At 43.4% G+C, this 16,427-nt stretch overlaps 2 protein-coding genes across 6 annotated transcripts in view; both read left to right on the top strand.

Moving 5' to 3' along the window:
- LOC129859138 (carboxypeptidase A6-like) overlaps window positions 1–14,093 on the top strand; it is a 47,358-nt gene extending 33,265 nt beyond the window's left edge. The window contains exons 5-11 of the mRNA XM_055928530.1: window positions 99–200; window positions 385–489; window positions 5,166–5,276; window positions 5,501–5,591; window positions 8,211–8,413; window positions 8,518–8,602; window positions 8,788–14,093. Coding sequence (XP_055784505.1) covers window positions 99–200; window positions 385–489; window positions 5,166–5,276; window positions 5,501–5,591; window positions 8,211–8,413; window positions 8,518–8,602; window positions 8,788–9,017 — 927 coding nt within the window. The 3' untranslated portion in view covers window positions 9,018–14,093. The remainder of the gene's footprint in view (window positions 1–98; window positions 201–384; window positions 490–5,165; window positions 5,277–5,500; window positions 5,592–8,210; window positions 8,414–8,517; window positions 8,603–8,787) is intronic.
- Window positions 14,094–14,615: 522 nt separating this feature from the next.
- LOC129859136 (brefeldin A-inhibited guanine nucleotide-exchange protein 1-like) overlaps window positions 14,616–16,427 on the top strand; it is a 97,093-nt gene continuing 95,281 nt past the window's right edge. For all 5 annotated transcript variants that reach the window (XM_055928529.1, XM_055928528.1, XM_055928527.1 and 2 more), the window contains exon 1: window positions 14,616–14,961. In XM_055928529.1, coding sequence (XP_055784504.1) covers window positions 14,838–14,961 — 124 coding nt within the window. In that variant the 5' untranslated portion in view covers window positions 14,616–14,837. The remainder of the gene's footprint in view (window positions 14,962–16,427) is intronic.

The following is a 16,427-nucleotide window of genomic DNA, read 5'->3' as shown; positions in this document are numbered from 1 at the left end:
ATAGAGCTGATAGGATGGCCTGGTGCCTTGTTATCTTCATTCTAATGGCTGAATGACCACATCATTCAATTCTTTGTTTTTTGTGTTTCTCTCCCCAGATCCAGAGTTGGATGTTTGAGATCAACAGGACCCATCCTCACCTGGTGGACATGTTCTCTATAGGGAGGTCATATGAAGGCAGGCCCCTTTATGTGCTTCAGGTACTGTAGGACCCCCCCCCCCCCCCCCCCCCACACGCACGCACACACACACACACACACACACACACACACACACACACACACACACACACACACACACACACACACACACACACACACACACACACACACACACACACACACACACAATGTTGGTTAACTGACTGGTGTCCTGTCCTGTCAGCTAGGAAAGAGAACACGGTCCTATAAGAAGGCAGTGTGGATAGACTGTGGAGTCCATGCAAGGGAGTGGATTGGACCAGCCTTCTGCCAGTGGTTTGTCAAAGAGGTACGTTCCTTTGGCCTTCCTTGACAACTCCAGTCCTGTAGGGCAGCACTGTCAGCTCTGCTGTTTTTCTACCTTGCTTTCTTATAAGAGACTGATTTTGTCCTGGGAGAGCCAGGTGTGTGTGGACTCTCCAGCCCAACAACAACATGCATTGATTAGTAAAGTGCCAAGAGGAGAAACCAGCAGGACTGTGGTCCTAGAGGCCTGGAGTTGTGCACCTCTTACTTTCTTATTGTAAATCACAGTGTTAACCTTTAATCATGTGTTGCACTGCAGTCAAATAAGTCCACATGTGAGCTGTTTCACAACCTAAAATAACCTAAGCAACACTTTGGTTGTTGAACACCTCCAGTTGGTAAAGCATGACGTTTGCAATGCCAGGATAGTGGGTTCGATTCCCGGGACCACCCATACGTAAAAATGTATGCACGGATGACTGTAAGTCACTTTGGATAAAATCATCTGCTAATTGTCATATATTATTATTATTATATTAATAATAGATGGGGAAGCTGCAGCCTTCTGCTGTCGGTCTCTGGTGCTGCCTGTCTCTGGTGCTGTCTGTCTCTGGTGCTGTCGGTCTCTGGTGCTGTCTGTCTCTGGTGCTGTCTGTCTCTGGTGCTGTCGGTCTCTGGTGCTGCCTGTCTCTGGTGCTGTCTGTCTCTGGTGCTGTTTGTCTCTGGTGCTGTCGGTCTCTGCTGCTGCCTGTCTCTGGTGCTGTCTGTCTCTGGTGCTGCCTGTCTCTGGTGCTGCCTGTCTTTGGTGCTGTCTGTATCTGGTGCTGCCTCTCTGGTTCTCCTCGTCTCTGGTGCTGCCTCTCTGGTGCTGCCTCTCTGGTGCTGCCTGTCTCTGGTACTGCCTGTCTCTGCTGCTGCCGGTCTCTGGTGCTGTCAGTCTCTGGTGCTGCCGGTCTCTGGTGCTGTCTGTCTCTGGTGCTGTCTGTCTCTGGTGCTGCCTCTCTGGTGCTGTCGGTCTCTGCTGCTGTCGGTCTCTGCTGCTGCCTGTCTCTGGTGCTGTCTGTCTCTGGTGCTGCCGGTCTCTGGTGCTGTCTGTCTCTGGTGCTGTCTGTCTCTGGTGCTGCCTCTCTGGTGCTGTCGGTCTCTGCTGCTGTCGGTCTCTGCTGCTGCCTGTCTCTGGTGCTGTCTGTCTCTGGTGCTGTCTGTCTCTGGTGCTGCCTGTCTCTGGTGCTGCCTGTCTCTGGTGCTGCCCGTCTCTGGTGCTTCCTCTCTGGTGCTGCCTCTCTGGTGCTGCCTGTCTCTGGTGCTGTCGGTCTCTGGTGCTGCCTCTCTGGTGCTGTCGGTCTCTGGTGCTGTCGGTCTCTGGTACTGCCTCTCTGGTGCTGCCTGTCTCTGGTGCTGTCTGTCTCGGGTGCTGTCTGTCTCGGGTGCTGTCTGTCTCTGGTGCTGCCTGTCTCTGGTGCTGTCGGTCTCTGGTGCTGCCTGTCTCTGGTGCTGCCTGTCTCTGGTGCTGTCTGTCTCTGGTGCTGTCTGTCTCTGGTGCTGTCAGTCTCTGGTGCTGCCTGTCTCTGGTGCTGCCGGTCTCTGATGCTGTCTGTCTTTGGTCCTGCCTTTCTGCTGCTGCCTGTCTCTGGTGCTGTCTGTCTCTGGTGCTGCCTGTCTCTGGTGCTGCCTGTCTCTGGTGCTGTCTGTCTCTGGTGCTGTCTGTCTCTGCTGCTGCCTGTCTCTGGTGCTGTCTGTCTCTGGTGCTGTCTGTCTCTGGTGCTTCCTCTCTGGTGCTGCCTGTCTCTGGGGCTGCCTGTCTCTGGTGCTGTCGGTCTCTGGTGCTGCCTGTCTCTGGTGCTGTCTGTCTCTGGTGCTTCCTCTCTGGTGCTGTCGGTCTCTGGTGCTGTCGGTCTCTGGTACTGCCTGTCTCTGGTGCTGCCTGTCTCTGGTGCTGCCTGTCTCTGGTGCTGCCTGTCTCGGGTGCTGTCTGTCTCGGGTGCTGTCTGTCTCGGGTGCTGTCTGTCTCGGGTGCTGTCTGTCTCTGCTGCTGTCTGTCTCTGGTGCTGCCTGTCTCTGCTGTTGCCTGTCTCTGGTGCTGCCTGTCTCTGAATCACTACTAATTGCATCAGCTACAGTGCCAACCATCAGTCACACTCCCTTGTCAATATAGTGAACATCTGTCAAATGTTGCTGCACGATGTTGCAGACAGTTCAGAGGGCTTGCCTGTTCAAAATTAGAACAATGTGAAACATTGTGTAACGTTTTGCTCTCAAATGCAGACGTTTAGTCGCATCAAAGCACCACCAGCATGATTTATCAATAGCCTCTGCAGTTCAGATAATTACTGGAACTATTATGAACACACACAGCCATGTCTTACTGTATTTCTGTGGACTTTTTGTGGACAAACAATTGATCCCCATTCAAAATCTTATTTCCCCTAAGCCTTAACCCCAACCCTAACCTTAAACCTAACTCCTAAGTAGCATCCACCTGGGTGATGCACAGAAACCATTTCTGTGCCAGAACACTCACCACACATCAGCTGGAGAGGTAAGGAGTGAAATATGCCAATTAGGGGGATATGTTGGTAATTTAGCAAGGACACCAGGGTTAACACCCCTACTCTTACAATAAGTGCCATGGGATCTTTAATGTCCACAGAGAGACAGGACACCCGTTTAACGTCCCATCCGAAAGAAGGCACCTTACACAGGGCAATGTCCCCTTCACTGCCCTGGGTTCTCCTTACACCAGAGAGAAGAGTGTCCCCTACTGACCCTCCAACACCATCTGGTCTCCCATCCAGGACCCACCCTGCTTAGCTTCAGAGGCAAGCCAGCATTTGGATGCAAGGTGGCATGCTGCTGGCACACATACACACATCTCTCTACTTTTGCTCTGGACCCTCTCTCAGTTTGGAACCATTACAACCATTTTGACAGAGAGCAGGGAGAGTAATGCGTCACACACATTTAAGTCCCCGCAAATCAACCCAAACCACCCTGAAATGTCAGAGCTTTACTATAACATTGTTAGAACATAGCAAGCCGTGTGCATGTCTAGCAGGGGGGTTTATGCAACTCCAGATGAGTGTGTACTAGGACAGTATTGAGAAACTTCAAGAGTTTGTACAAGAACAAACTTTTATAATGGAGCAGATCACTGTGCTGTTTAGGTCAATAATAGTAATGTCTAATTTTGACCAGTGGGGGGCAGAGCTCCATCTCTCTACAAAGTCAGATTAACCTTGGGCTGAGTCTGATTACTGAGCAGGTATTGCCCCACCAACAATCTGCTTTCTCCAATCCTCCACTGGAACCTGCCTGGGGAAGAGGCATTAACACACTCCTGATCAAATCAAATCCAATCGTATTTGTCACATGCGCCAAATGTAGACCTTGCCGTGAAATGCTTACTTACAAGCCCGTAACCAACGAAATAGAGTGAAGAAAATATTTGCTAAATAGACTAAAGTAAAAAATGTAATAAAAGTAACACAATGCAGCAGCATACCACCCTGCATCCCACTGCTGGCTTGCTTCTGAAGCTAAACAGGATTGGTCCTGGATGGGAGACCAGATGCTGCTGGAAGTGGTGTTGGAGGACCAGTAGGAGGCACCTTCTCCTCTGGTAGCACCAGAGAAATATCCCAATGCCCCAGGGCAGTGATTTGGGACACTGCCCTGTGTAGGGTGCTGTCTTTCGGATGGGACGTTAAACAGGTGTCCTGACTCTCTGTGGTCACTAAAGATCCAATGGCACTTATTGTAAGAGTAGGGGTGTTAACCCTGGTGTCCTGGCTAAATTCCCAAGCTGTCCCTCATACCATCATGATCACCTAATCAACCCCAGCTTACAATTGGCTCATTCATCCCCCTCCTCTCCCCTGTAACTATTCTCCAGGTTGTTGCTATAAATGAGAATGTGTTCTCAGTCAAATTACCTGGTTAAATTATATATATTTTTTAAACAATAGGATTAAATAACAATAATGAGGCTATATACAGAGGGTACCGGTTAGTCGAGGTAATTTGTACATATAGGAAGGGGTAATGTGCCTATGCATAGATAACAAACAGCGAGTAGCAGCAGTGTAAAAACAAAGGGAGGAGGGGGTCAATGTAAATAGTCAATTTCATGAATTGTTCAGGAGTCTTATGGCTTGGAGGTAGAAGCTATTAAGGAGTCTTTTGGACCTGGACTTGGCACTCAGGTATCGCTTGCTGTGCTTTAGCAGAGAGAACAGTCAATGACTTGGCTGACTGGAGTCTTAGACAATTGTTTGGGCCTTCCTCTGACACAGCCTAGTACATGTACATAGGTCCTGGATGGCAGGAAGCTTGGCCCCAGTGATGTATTGGGCCGTACGCGCTACCCTCTGTAGCGCCTTACGGTCGGATGCCGAGCAGTTGCCATGCCAGGCGGTGATGCAACTGGTCAGGATGCTCTCGATGGTGCAGCTGTAGAACGATGATGAGGATGATGATAAGGGTTTTCTAGTAGCCCTCTATAGCAGTGGTACTGCTCAGTCACAGGTGTGTGATATCACTGGTGGATCCTCTGCCACCCTCAGACTTCTACAGACTGCTTAAGAGTATTAATCATGATTTATTATTCACCAACTGGAAAGTATTCTAACTGGTGAAATAAAACAGTTGCAAGAAGAGATATAGCCTATGGTTCATTGTGAGTTTACCTGTCATGTTCATATTAGCCTGTTGTTGTTGTAGGCTCTGCATTCCTACCAGTATGACTCTGTGATGAGACGACTGATGAACCAACTCAACTTCTACATCATGCCTGTCTTCAACGTGGATGGATACATCTTCAGCTGGACTACGGTAGCTACAACTCTCTCTCTTTCCCTCTCCCCCTCTCTCGCTCTCTCTCTCCCTCTCCCTCTCTCTTTCCCTCGCGCCCTCTCTGTCTTTGTCTGTCTCGCTTGCTCTCTCTCTTTCTCTCACCTAGCTAACATTTGACCCAACATGTGTATTTAAAGTGACATGTTATTAGTATATTCATAGCTACTTTGAGTCAGTGACCGTGTTCATTATTTTCCCCCCAGGATCGTTTCTGGAGGAAAACCCGGTCCAAAAATGGCAAGTATCACTGCAGAGGTGTTGACGCCAACAGGAACTGGAAAGTCAAGTGGTGTGGTGAGTTTTTAATATATCCTTATAGTGTGTGTGTGTGTGTGTGTGTTTGTCCTCCCTTTCCCCTGCTTTCCTTCCCCTGCTGTTGGGAGATGTGTCTCCTGGTGCTCTGTCTGCTTAATTAGTGTAAGCTGTGGATTAAATATTTGTGTGGTGACGGCACCCTCCCTGTTTGATATGGTTTTTGTGGTGCTGAGAGGGGTGTAGGGTCTTCTGGGGGGTGTCTGCTATTCATCACTCAGGGAGGGAGGCTGGTTTTACGTGTGATAATTGGAATCTTAAATAGGAAAGGATAGATAATTAAAGCAAGAAAAGAGCTGGTGGAAGAGGGGGGGGGGATAGACAGAGCATGTGATACTGATAATCTCCAAGGTCTGTATGAGACACCGCCCACTGGGAAAAAAACTGGCTGCATCAACGTTGTTTCCACGTCATTTCAACCAAAAAATTATAATCTGATAACATTGAAACAACGTGGAAAACTGTTTGGAATTTCTAAAAGTAATCAAAAAGTCCCCAACGTAAGGGAATTTTGTAGTTTTTTCTCAACCAAATGCAAATCAAAAATTGAAGTTGAATTGACATCTGTACCCAGTGGGTGGTTGGTGTTTAAGATGTTCTCACACGTGAGACTATAATGCAACTATAAGGACACAAGGCGAGACCCAGATCCAGACACGGGAGGCAGATGGTTTGAATCTTTGATATGTATTATTCAATCCAAAAGGGTAGGCAAGAGAGTGGTCGTGGACAGGCAAAAGGTCAAAACCAGGGGGTACAGAATGGTCAGGCAGGCTCGAGGTCAGGGCAGGCAGAATGGTCAGGCAGGCTCGAGGTCAGGGCAGGCAGAATGGTCAGGCAGGCTCGAGGTCAGGGCAGGCAGAATGGTCAGGCAGGCTCGAGGTCAGGGCAGGCAGAATGGTCAGGCAGGCGGGTACGGAGTCCAGAAAAACAGGCAAGGGTCAAAACCGGGAGGACTAGCAAAAAGAGAATAGAAGCAGGAGTATTGTAAAACATGCTGGTTTACTTGACTAACATACAAGACGAACTGGCACAGAGAGACAGGAAACACAGGGATAAATACACCGGGGAAAATAAGCGACACCTGGAGGGGGTGGAGACAATCACAAGGACAGGTGAAACAGATCAGGGTGTGACAGCAGCAGATATGGCTATAGGCCTGAGTTTTTCCTGACCACGAGACAGAAACAGGAAAACTCTAGGCCCTTAAATCAAACCTGCTACATTAGATTATCCAGCTACTGTAAAGGCAGGCTAGAATAGAGTACAAGATCCACTGCCTTGTCCTTTACCTTGTGCCACTTTCACATTTTCCTGGGTAACAAACCCTTCTTTGCTCTGTGTATAACTAATTGGCAGGCGTATGTAGATGCGTACTGGCTGGGGACCTGTGGGAACAAGTTGTTAAAACACGCTGTGTAAAACACGGCCTTGGTCTACACAGCGTATTCATTATGGGGGCCAAGACCTATGAAAACTACATGATAATGACAGGCCTCAGCTTGGTGTTGAGATGCAACATTATACTGTACCATAGAATGGGAGGGGAATGACAAGTAATCCAAACTACAGTATGTATTGTTGATTTAACCCTCAGAGCCATCTGTATTTTGAATAAGGCTCTGAGTTTTGAAAGCTGACCAGAAAAGAACTCTGGCTCTTTGCTAAAGCCTGGAACGAGGCCCTGATTATGAGAATAGGCAATAGGCACATGTTAATGCTTACTGAAGCCGCTATGTGTTTGTGCAGACCAATCATAGACTTTCAAGGTTGGATGATACCAGGGGTAATTTACCGTCTAATTTTAAACAGTTAATTAATTTAGGAAATTGTTAATTTACACTGTTTGTATTATACATAGACATGGCTCATTCCCTGTTGGATTTGCATATGCAAATATTAATTCGGCCCAGAGTTTTGAGGTGCTGCTTTTTGCTCATGGGCAAGTCTCTTAGATCATGCTCTTTCTTGTCTGTCTGCAGGTTATGCCAAGTTGTGCTTCTAACGTTTATTTTTGGAGTACTCATTTATATAATTACTGAGCATGCGTACTGTAGTTGGAGGGTTTATAGTTCTGCTTAGAATACATGAATATGCAAAAAATAATCTGAGAGAGACAGAGAGATGTGTAGCCAGCGTAGTCCATCTGAAGAGGTATCCGTCCACATTGAAAACAGGCATCAATGACACAAAGTAGCTATGAATATACAAATAACATTAAAGAGGGAGAGGTGAAAGAAGACCGTTTTCTTTGTGTCAAAATTCCCCCAAGAGAAATGTCTAAAACATATTGAATTGAGAACAAAATGTCAACAGGCTGTGTGGACTAAACATATGTCCCCAGTGTGTTTTATACCTCCCATTTACCATGAACAATTTTGTAATCTAGCAGACTTACTCAGAGCAATTTTCTGTGCATAAAATGTATTCAAAAAAGGTCACAGAAACATACACTAACACCATAGTAAAAGCCTGTTATAAAGTATTGGGTATAGTTCCAGTATAAACTAGTATAACCTCTCTGTGTGTATATACAGCACTTAATACTGTATGATCATAGTAAGTAACAGTACCTGCCCTGTCGATGTTTCTCCCTGCCAGAGGAGGGTGCATCCTCTCACCCCTGTGATGACACGTACTGCGGACCCTTCCCTGAGTCCGAGCCGGAGGTCAAGGCAGTGGCCAAGTTCCTGCGGAAGCACAAGAAGCGTGTCAAGGCCTACGTCTCCATCCACGCCTACGCCCAAATGTTGCTCTACCCCTACTCCTATAAATACGCCACCATCCCTAACTTCGACTGTGTGGTGAGAGACAGATCTGTGACCACAATCAACCAATGAATCAATGTTGTTGCAACTCACATTGGAATTGAATAAATTATTGTAATGTAATGTATTCCCTCCTTCAGGAGTCAGCTGCACACAATGCAGTGACTGCCCTGTACTCTGCCTATGGAGTGAGGTACAGATATGGACCTGCCTCCACCACGCTGTGTGAGTTATACACACTCTCTCCTTCCCGACGTTAACTTACTTCAGCAACACACTGCAAAACACTCAGAAAACATCCAGCTCATAATATTTAAGTTAAAAGATAAGAATTCCTGCCGCACACATGTTTGCCTGTGAAAAACCCTCCCAATGAATCCAAACTGTTTTATTTGTTCTGACGCCAACAGATGTCAGCTCAGGCAGCTCCATGGACTGGGCCTATAGGAACGGGATCCCTTATGCCTTTGCCTTTGAACTGCGGGACACAGGCTACTTTGGCTTCCTGTTACCTGAAGCTCTGATTAACCCCACCTGTACTGAGACCATGAGAGCAGTGAAGACCATCTCATCAGGCCTACTAAAGAAGTGTGAGACAGGGATGTATCAGCTGGACAGGGAGAGATATCCATATCTCTGAGATATATAGACATTTACAGTATCTCCGCATCTGCTAGAGAATAACTACGGGTGGTGGGTTATTGTGCCAAAAAGGAAAATGCAACATGTATCATGCAAGCCTTGATGTTTACCCAAGAGTGGTCACCACTCCATTTTATGTCTGTATGTTAGAGGCTAGAGTGGTACTTGAAAATGCCCTCAAACTGGTTTCAAATGTAAAATTATTTAGATGTCATATTACATAAACTCTTCACCTTGTACTATCAACTACTGTACTACTGTTTACAGTGTACGGTGAACTCAAGCACTTCAATGCCATTTTCAAGAGACTGATATTGCATTTCACAGAGTCTTTTTCTTGAACTTGCAGTTTTGACCCATTAAAGCTTCACTATCTGGAGCACCATCAGCTAACTCAGTGGTGTAGTCGTGCCTGGAGAAGTGGGTATATTCTATCTTTTGCCAAATATGTCCCAAACGGCCCGCTGGGTGAATTCTATGAGAAACAGTGACATACACTCTGAATGACCTAAAATGATAAATCCCATATTGGTCTTTCATAGTCAGGCCAACCCACGCTGTACTGTGCAAGTAGGGTAATAGTATGCCTACTATTGAAATGGATACATGAGGCTGGCCAACGTCAGGTTTTTTATAGAAAAACAACAAAATGGAATGTTATAACCTCATAACCATGTTTAAACCACTTTTGAGGTCAGGGAACACTATAAGACATTTAGATTTTTTTGTGTAGTTACCCTATAATTTGCTGGCACCTAGCACTGTTGTTTGATAAGCAGTGTTTCTGTAGGACATGAGATTGAGTTTGCAAAACAAATGGCCACTAGATTGATGCAAATAATGATGATATAATTCTGCCAGGTAGGCATAGGCTACTTTGTAGCTAGTTAGCGCTTAATTTAGAAGGTTTTTGGGAAAGCCTTTCAATCTACCAGAAGACGATTAGGCCTATCATTAGCATTGCTATATTTTTCCTGCTCCTGCATTGTCTGAAACCAGGATGTTTTATCTCATATTATGAGGCATGTTTCAAAGTAGCTTAAAGACAAAATCCCAACATAGACCCATGACAATTGTTGCATCTTTAGATCTCCCCTCTTTCAAAATATCTAAAGGATATTTACATCTCTGTCCTTGAAACCGCTTGCATGTGCAGTGCACATTTTAGAACAGTGTTTTCCCACATAGGCCTACCGCCATGTGCACATTGCTGAGCCTAAAATGTGAAATATTCGTTTTTTAACATTTTAAGCTGAACATTCTGATCTGTTCCATCAGCCTTATTAATTGATATGGCGTATACCTCCACTACACTGCTTTGATACGCATCATGGCGATTAAGAAGTGAGTATACGCAAAGATCACTGAAAAGATGTGGGCATAAGCCGTATGTATACCTGCGTATTCCACCCACTAAACCACTGAGCTAACTGCTCTAGATGTCTTCTAAATACATTTTACATTCATTGTGGTAGAACAAGGTCATAAAAATGTGTTTATATGGTACAAACAACAAGGATGCCTAAAGTATCAATAAAGGGATAGTTCACACAAATTACACAATTACATATTGGTTTCCTTGCCCTGTAAGCAGACTATGGACTATGTATGATAGCAATCCATGCTTTAGTTTGTTTAGCTGGCCACTGTTCCAATGCAAATTCAATGCAAGTCAACAGTACCTGTATTATAATTTTTGCACTTTATGTATCTAAAAATGTATTGTGTAACTCAATTAAGTTACTTATAGATAATTTGGACATTAACGTAAAATGCTTATATAGGTACCATTGGCTTGCATTGGATTTCTTCTACAAATGCAGAAAATGTATCATTTGAAACAGTATCCAGGTAAACAAAACCAAAGCATGGATTGCTGTCATATCTTGTCCATAGACTTCTTACAGGGTAAGTAAACCAATATGTAATTTTGTCTTTTGGTTGAACTATCCCTTTAACAAAGTGCCTTGAAATGGACTTTAAACCCTTTTTATAATTTTGTAAAGGATAAGTTAATCTTTTTTTTATCAAGGGGAAATGTTTACTTTTGATAGGAAGTGTAAAGAACATTTACTGAAATGTAATACATGTTATTTCTTTTTTATGAGGTTGTCACGTGGATGTTTTCTTTGACATTACTATCATTACAAACATTACAATAGCATCATTTTACAGTAACAGCCCACTGGACACAGACGTCAGTTCAACGTCTAGTTTTGATTTACATTTGGTTAAGTTGTCAACTAACGTGAATGCAACATGAAATCAACAAAAAATGTCACCATGTCAATCATTGGATTTATGTTAAAAGTTGGGTGAAAAAAGACAAAATGCCCTTATATTGATGAATTTTTGCAAATCCAATAAGTTTTCCACGTGGATTCAATGCATCACATCGATTTTTGGGGTTGAAATTATGTGGAAACAATGTTAACGCTAGCGGGACAACTTCTGGTGAAACTGGAGGGCGCGCAATTCAAATAAATAATCGTAACAATTATGGATATTAAACATTTAGGTACATATAAGTGTCTTATATTGGCTGAAACCTTAAATTCTTGTTAATGTAACTGCATTGTCCGATTTACTTTTTTTACAGATTTACAGCGAAAACCTGCCATGCGATTGTTTGAGGACGGCGCCCCACATCAAAATATTTTTCCACCGGCACAGGTTTTATCCATTCACAAATAACGATTAAATATTCACTTACGTTTTGAAAATCTTCCTCTGATTTGTCATCCAAAGGGTCCCAGCCATAACATGTAGTGTTGTTTTGTTAGATAAAATCCTTCTTTATATCCCAAAAAGTCTGTTTAGTTGGCGCCGTCGATTTGAGTAATCCACTCGTTCAACATGCAGAGAAAGGAATCCGAAAATCTACCCCTAAACTTTGTTTCAACAAGTCAAAATACATTTCTATTCACTCTTTAGATACCCTAAAATGTAATCAAACTATAATATTTCTTACGGAAAGAAGTATGTTCAATAGGAAGCCGATTTTAGCAGATGCGTCCTGTCTTCATGGCGCGTAAACACGAATTTCCAAGACTGTGTCACTGTACCTAAACTGATATTTCTTATTCGTTTTTGAAGTTACAAGCCTGAAACCTTGAACATAGACTGCTGACACCCTGTGGAAGCCATAGGAATTGCATCCAGGGAGTTGCATCCATAGGAATTGCATCCATCCTTTTAATAAGAAAATTATAATAATTCTGGTTCGTTTTTCTTTGGATTTTTTTCCTAACATATCTATTGTGTTATATTCTCCTACATTATTTGAACATTTATACAAACTTCAAAGTGTCTTCTTTCCAATGGTAACAATTATATGCATATCCTGGCTTCAGGGCCTGAGCAACAGGCAGTTTACTTTGGGCACGTCATTCAGGCGGAAATTGAGAAAAAAGTTTTTAATTCAAACAGTTTTTGCCCAGTGAGAGGAGTGTAATATCATGTGTGGTAGGTAGTGTAACAAACGCAGTGAAGCAGTCTGCTATTTCCTATCTCTGTTATTAATAATTTATTCTAACAAGACCCAGCGTGCCGTGTTTCTGGGCCCTGCGACAACACACTCACACTGTATATTACCCTGTTTAGTCCAATCATCGCGTATTTATGCAAACAGTTATCATGATTGCTGCCACTCTCCCAATTGACAAAGATCAATGTGGATCAATTACTGTTACAATTTGATGTGGATGACAATGATGACTTGGTACCAGATGGGTCAGAGTTAGGTTTTTTCTAATTTCTTCTCCCCCTGCCACCCTAAAACTCCCTTGATCACAACACTAAATAACTAATGAAGAAAGATCCTTGTACTGTCTGTCTCTTACTGTAGCTAGACATCCATCAATCCTGTGTGGGTGTAAGAGACTGCTTGTGTTTATTTTACCTTTATTTAACTAGGTAAGTCAGTTAAGAACAAATTCTTATTTTCAATGGTGGCCTAAGAACAGTGGGTTAACTGCCTCGTTCAGGGGCAGAACGACAGATGTTTACCTTGTCAGCTCGGGGATTCAATCTTGTAACCTTCCGGATACTAGTCCAACGCTCTAACCACTAGGCTACCTGCCGTGTGAGACAGTGTGTGAGAGACTGGTAAGAATGTATCAGGATTCTCCCTCCCACTTGGGTGTAAAGTACTAATAATGGCTCTGGATAAGCACTTTAGTGGCTTTTAGCCTCAAGTGTTGATCAAGTACTCTCTTTCATAGATCCTCTTCCTTTGCTGACGCTGCAGTTTGGGTTACCTTTCGTTTTTTCTACAAGTAAACAACATCATGGCTCACTTTCAAGAGTGCAGTATCACCCTACCTTTGGTGAAAAACAGATTGATTGCAGGTACCAGACAAAGGAACAAATAGGTGTAGTATTTTGTTCAATATCACATCCATTATGCTAGTTATACACAGTATAATGAGTTATTTAACATCACATTCTTTACGCTAGTTATACTCAGTATAAGGAGTTATTTAACATCACATTCTTTATGCTAGTTATACTCAGTATAATGAATTACTTAACATCATATCCATTATGTTAGTTCTACTCAGTATAATGAGTTGTTTAATATCAAATCCATTATGCTAGTTATACTCAGTATGAGTTATTTAACATCACATCCATTATGCTAGTTATACTCAGCATAATGAGTTGCTTAATATCACATCAATTACACTAGTTATACTCAGTATAATGAGTTGCTTAATATCACATCAATTACACTAGTTATACTCAGTGTAATTAATTAGAAACACAGGAGAATTTGTTAGATTCAACATTTTGTTGATCCTGACTCTGATAATTTAAAGGCGTCTGATGTGGTTCTTTGACCAAGAAGAAGAGTGATGGAGTGCTGCATCAGATGACCTGGCCTCCACAATCACCTGACCTCAACCCAATTGAGATGGTTTGGGATGAGTTGGACCCCAGAGTGACCCCAACAAGTGCTCATTATATGTGGGAGCTCCTTCAAGACTGTTGGAAAAGCATTACAGGTGAAGCTAGTTGAGAGAATGCCAAGAGTGTGCAAAGCTGTCATCAAAGCAAAGGGTGGCTACTTTGAAGAATCTCAAATATAAAATATATATAGATTTTTTTTAACACTCTTTTGGTTACTAAATGATTCCATGTGTTATTTCATAGTTTTGATGACTTCACTATTATTCTACAATGTAGAAAATAGTAAAAATAAAGAAAACCCTTGAACGAGTAGGTGTGTCCAAACTTTTGACTGGTACTGTATTTGGCAGATGTTATTGCGGGTGTAGCGAAATGCTTGTGTTCCTAGCTCCAACAGTGCCGTAGTATCTAACAATTCACAACAATACACACACATCTAAAAGTAAAATAAAGGAATTAAGAAATATATAAATATTACGACGAGCAATGTCGGACTGGCATTGACTATGTAAACATTATTAAAGTGACCAGTTTTATGCGTCATCTCATTATTTTACAGGTGCATTAGTTTGAAAAGGCAGGAGGGGGATTGCTTTGCTCCCACAATAAATTAATGTAATATCATTATTGTCAGATAGATTATTTCTATAGAACACGCGCACACACACATCCACACCCTGCTGCCTCACTGCGGCCGTTTTTTAACGTGCGTGACGTCGCTTCCTTCCAACATGGCGCAGCTAGGCAGGTTGCTAATGGCAATCTGAGGGATTTACCCCACCTTCTGTCTTTATTTATGTCTGTATGTTAGGGCCACTGCCGCTGTCCTCTCGAATAGAACACATCGGTCTGGAACGGCTGCTGCCCTTGGGACAGGTACTACTCCTCGCCCCAATTCCGGTGCGCCATGTATGAGGGCAAAAAGACGAAAAACATGTTTTTAACCAGAGCTTTGGAGAAGATCCTGGCCGACAAAGAGGTTAAAAAGGCTCACCATTCGCAATTGCGAAAAGCCTGCGAGGTGGCACTAGGTAAGTTTTATTTCTGACATTATCACAGTCTTAGTTTGTAATTGATTTACCAACGTCAACCATCTCTGGTTTATACTGCCTACTATGTTTTCGGCTGCTACGTTGTCGCCAGCCCCAAGGTTCGCGAAAGTATACGACTCCTTGGGCTGCATTGTCGCAACAAAGTCGTTCTAGAATCTATTGGCAACATTGCAGCTACAGTTGATATGGATTTTCGCTCAATATTTTAGGTTTTATTCTGGTAAAGGACGGTAGATAGTTGTTGAATATACAACTATCGAGGTGGCATTATAGGCTCTCGGATAATCATCGCTTAGTTACTCTGTGTGGATACGGAAATGGTGCAAATGACAGGGGTGGGTGCCTCCTTTGACAGTTGCAAACTGCTACACTAGTTTATTACGCATGCAACTGACAATACCGTGCTGTATAAATAATTAGCTATTAACTGAAAGCAAACTGTCACTGTTATTATTTCCAATTATAAAACATTATGGAATTGCAGCTGCATTTGTCTGCAAGTCATAGACTGCAGGCTACACCAATTCGTAGCCTATACAAATATTCCCGCAAGAAGAAGAAGAAGCGATTTTAAATTGTTAGACTGATACGTGCAAATCATTTTACCACATTACTTTAACTTTTTTCCGATGGGATCGTCTGTGTGGGTTATACGAAGCAGTCTATCTACTCTGCTCTAGAAATCCAGACTGTCCTGCGTGCCCGGAGAGGGGGGTCATGGCTGAATGGGATACAGTTTATGTCAAATTGACGTTTAAAGTTGAATTTTTTTTGCATTTTACCCAACCCTGACCCTTTTCCTAACCTTAACCCAATTATCCTAACCTGCTACGTAAATTCTCCTAACCTGCTACCAAGTCAATTATTGTCAATTCTGACATAAACTGTATCCCTTCTAGTCAAAACCGTAGAGGGAGTGGTGTTGAAAGAAAAACAAGTAGCCTAGCTTGGCAGTGAATGTTGGCTACTGTGATGTCTTTGGAGACCCGGACCGGCGTTTATGTCTTGGGTTGTCCCCAAAAACACATGCGCATCGGGAAAGTGGCAGATGTATCATTCGCACCAGGTGCATTTAGCTACATTTAGCTGTATTTAGCTGAAACGCGTCTTCACACTATAGCCTATTTCCAGTGGTCCTAAGCCTTGTTGCGTTGTGTTGAATTTAGAAAGAGGAAAGGCCCATCTGAACTTCACATGAATCATTTTCATCTGGCATGAAAAAGGTCAGGACAGGTTTTGTTTTTCCCTGCATAGTCATTTCTGGTCCATTTATGTGTTTTTGGTCAATTTGGCAAAGGGCTTGGAACAAGTTACTATCTGTTCTGCTACTCCAGTAATCTGACACAGCTGGTGAAACAATGACCCCACAGCCCACCTTTGTTATTGAGCAGCCAGTGAGTCTAGCTTATCTTCATTTTACTGTACCTGTCTCTCCACTGTTTTGG

The sequence above is a fragment of the Salvelinus fontinalis genome, chromosome 7 (genome assembly GCF_029448725.1).
Source record: "Salvelinus fontinalis isolate EN_2023a chromosome 7, ASM2944872v1, whole genome shotgun sequence".
NCBI classification, from domain to species: domain Eukaryota; kingdom Metazoa; phylum Chordata; class Actinopteri; order Salmoniformes; family Salmonidae; genus Salvelinus; species Salvelinus fontinalis.
The sequence above is the reverse complement of the archived record's forward strand: the minus strand, read 5'-3'. Positions and strand labels throughout refer to the sequence as shown.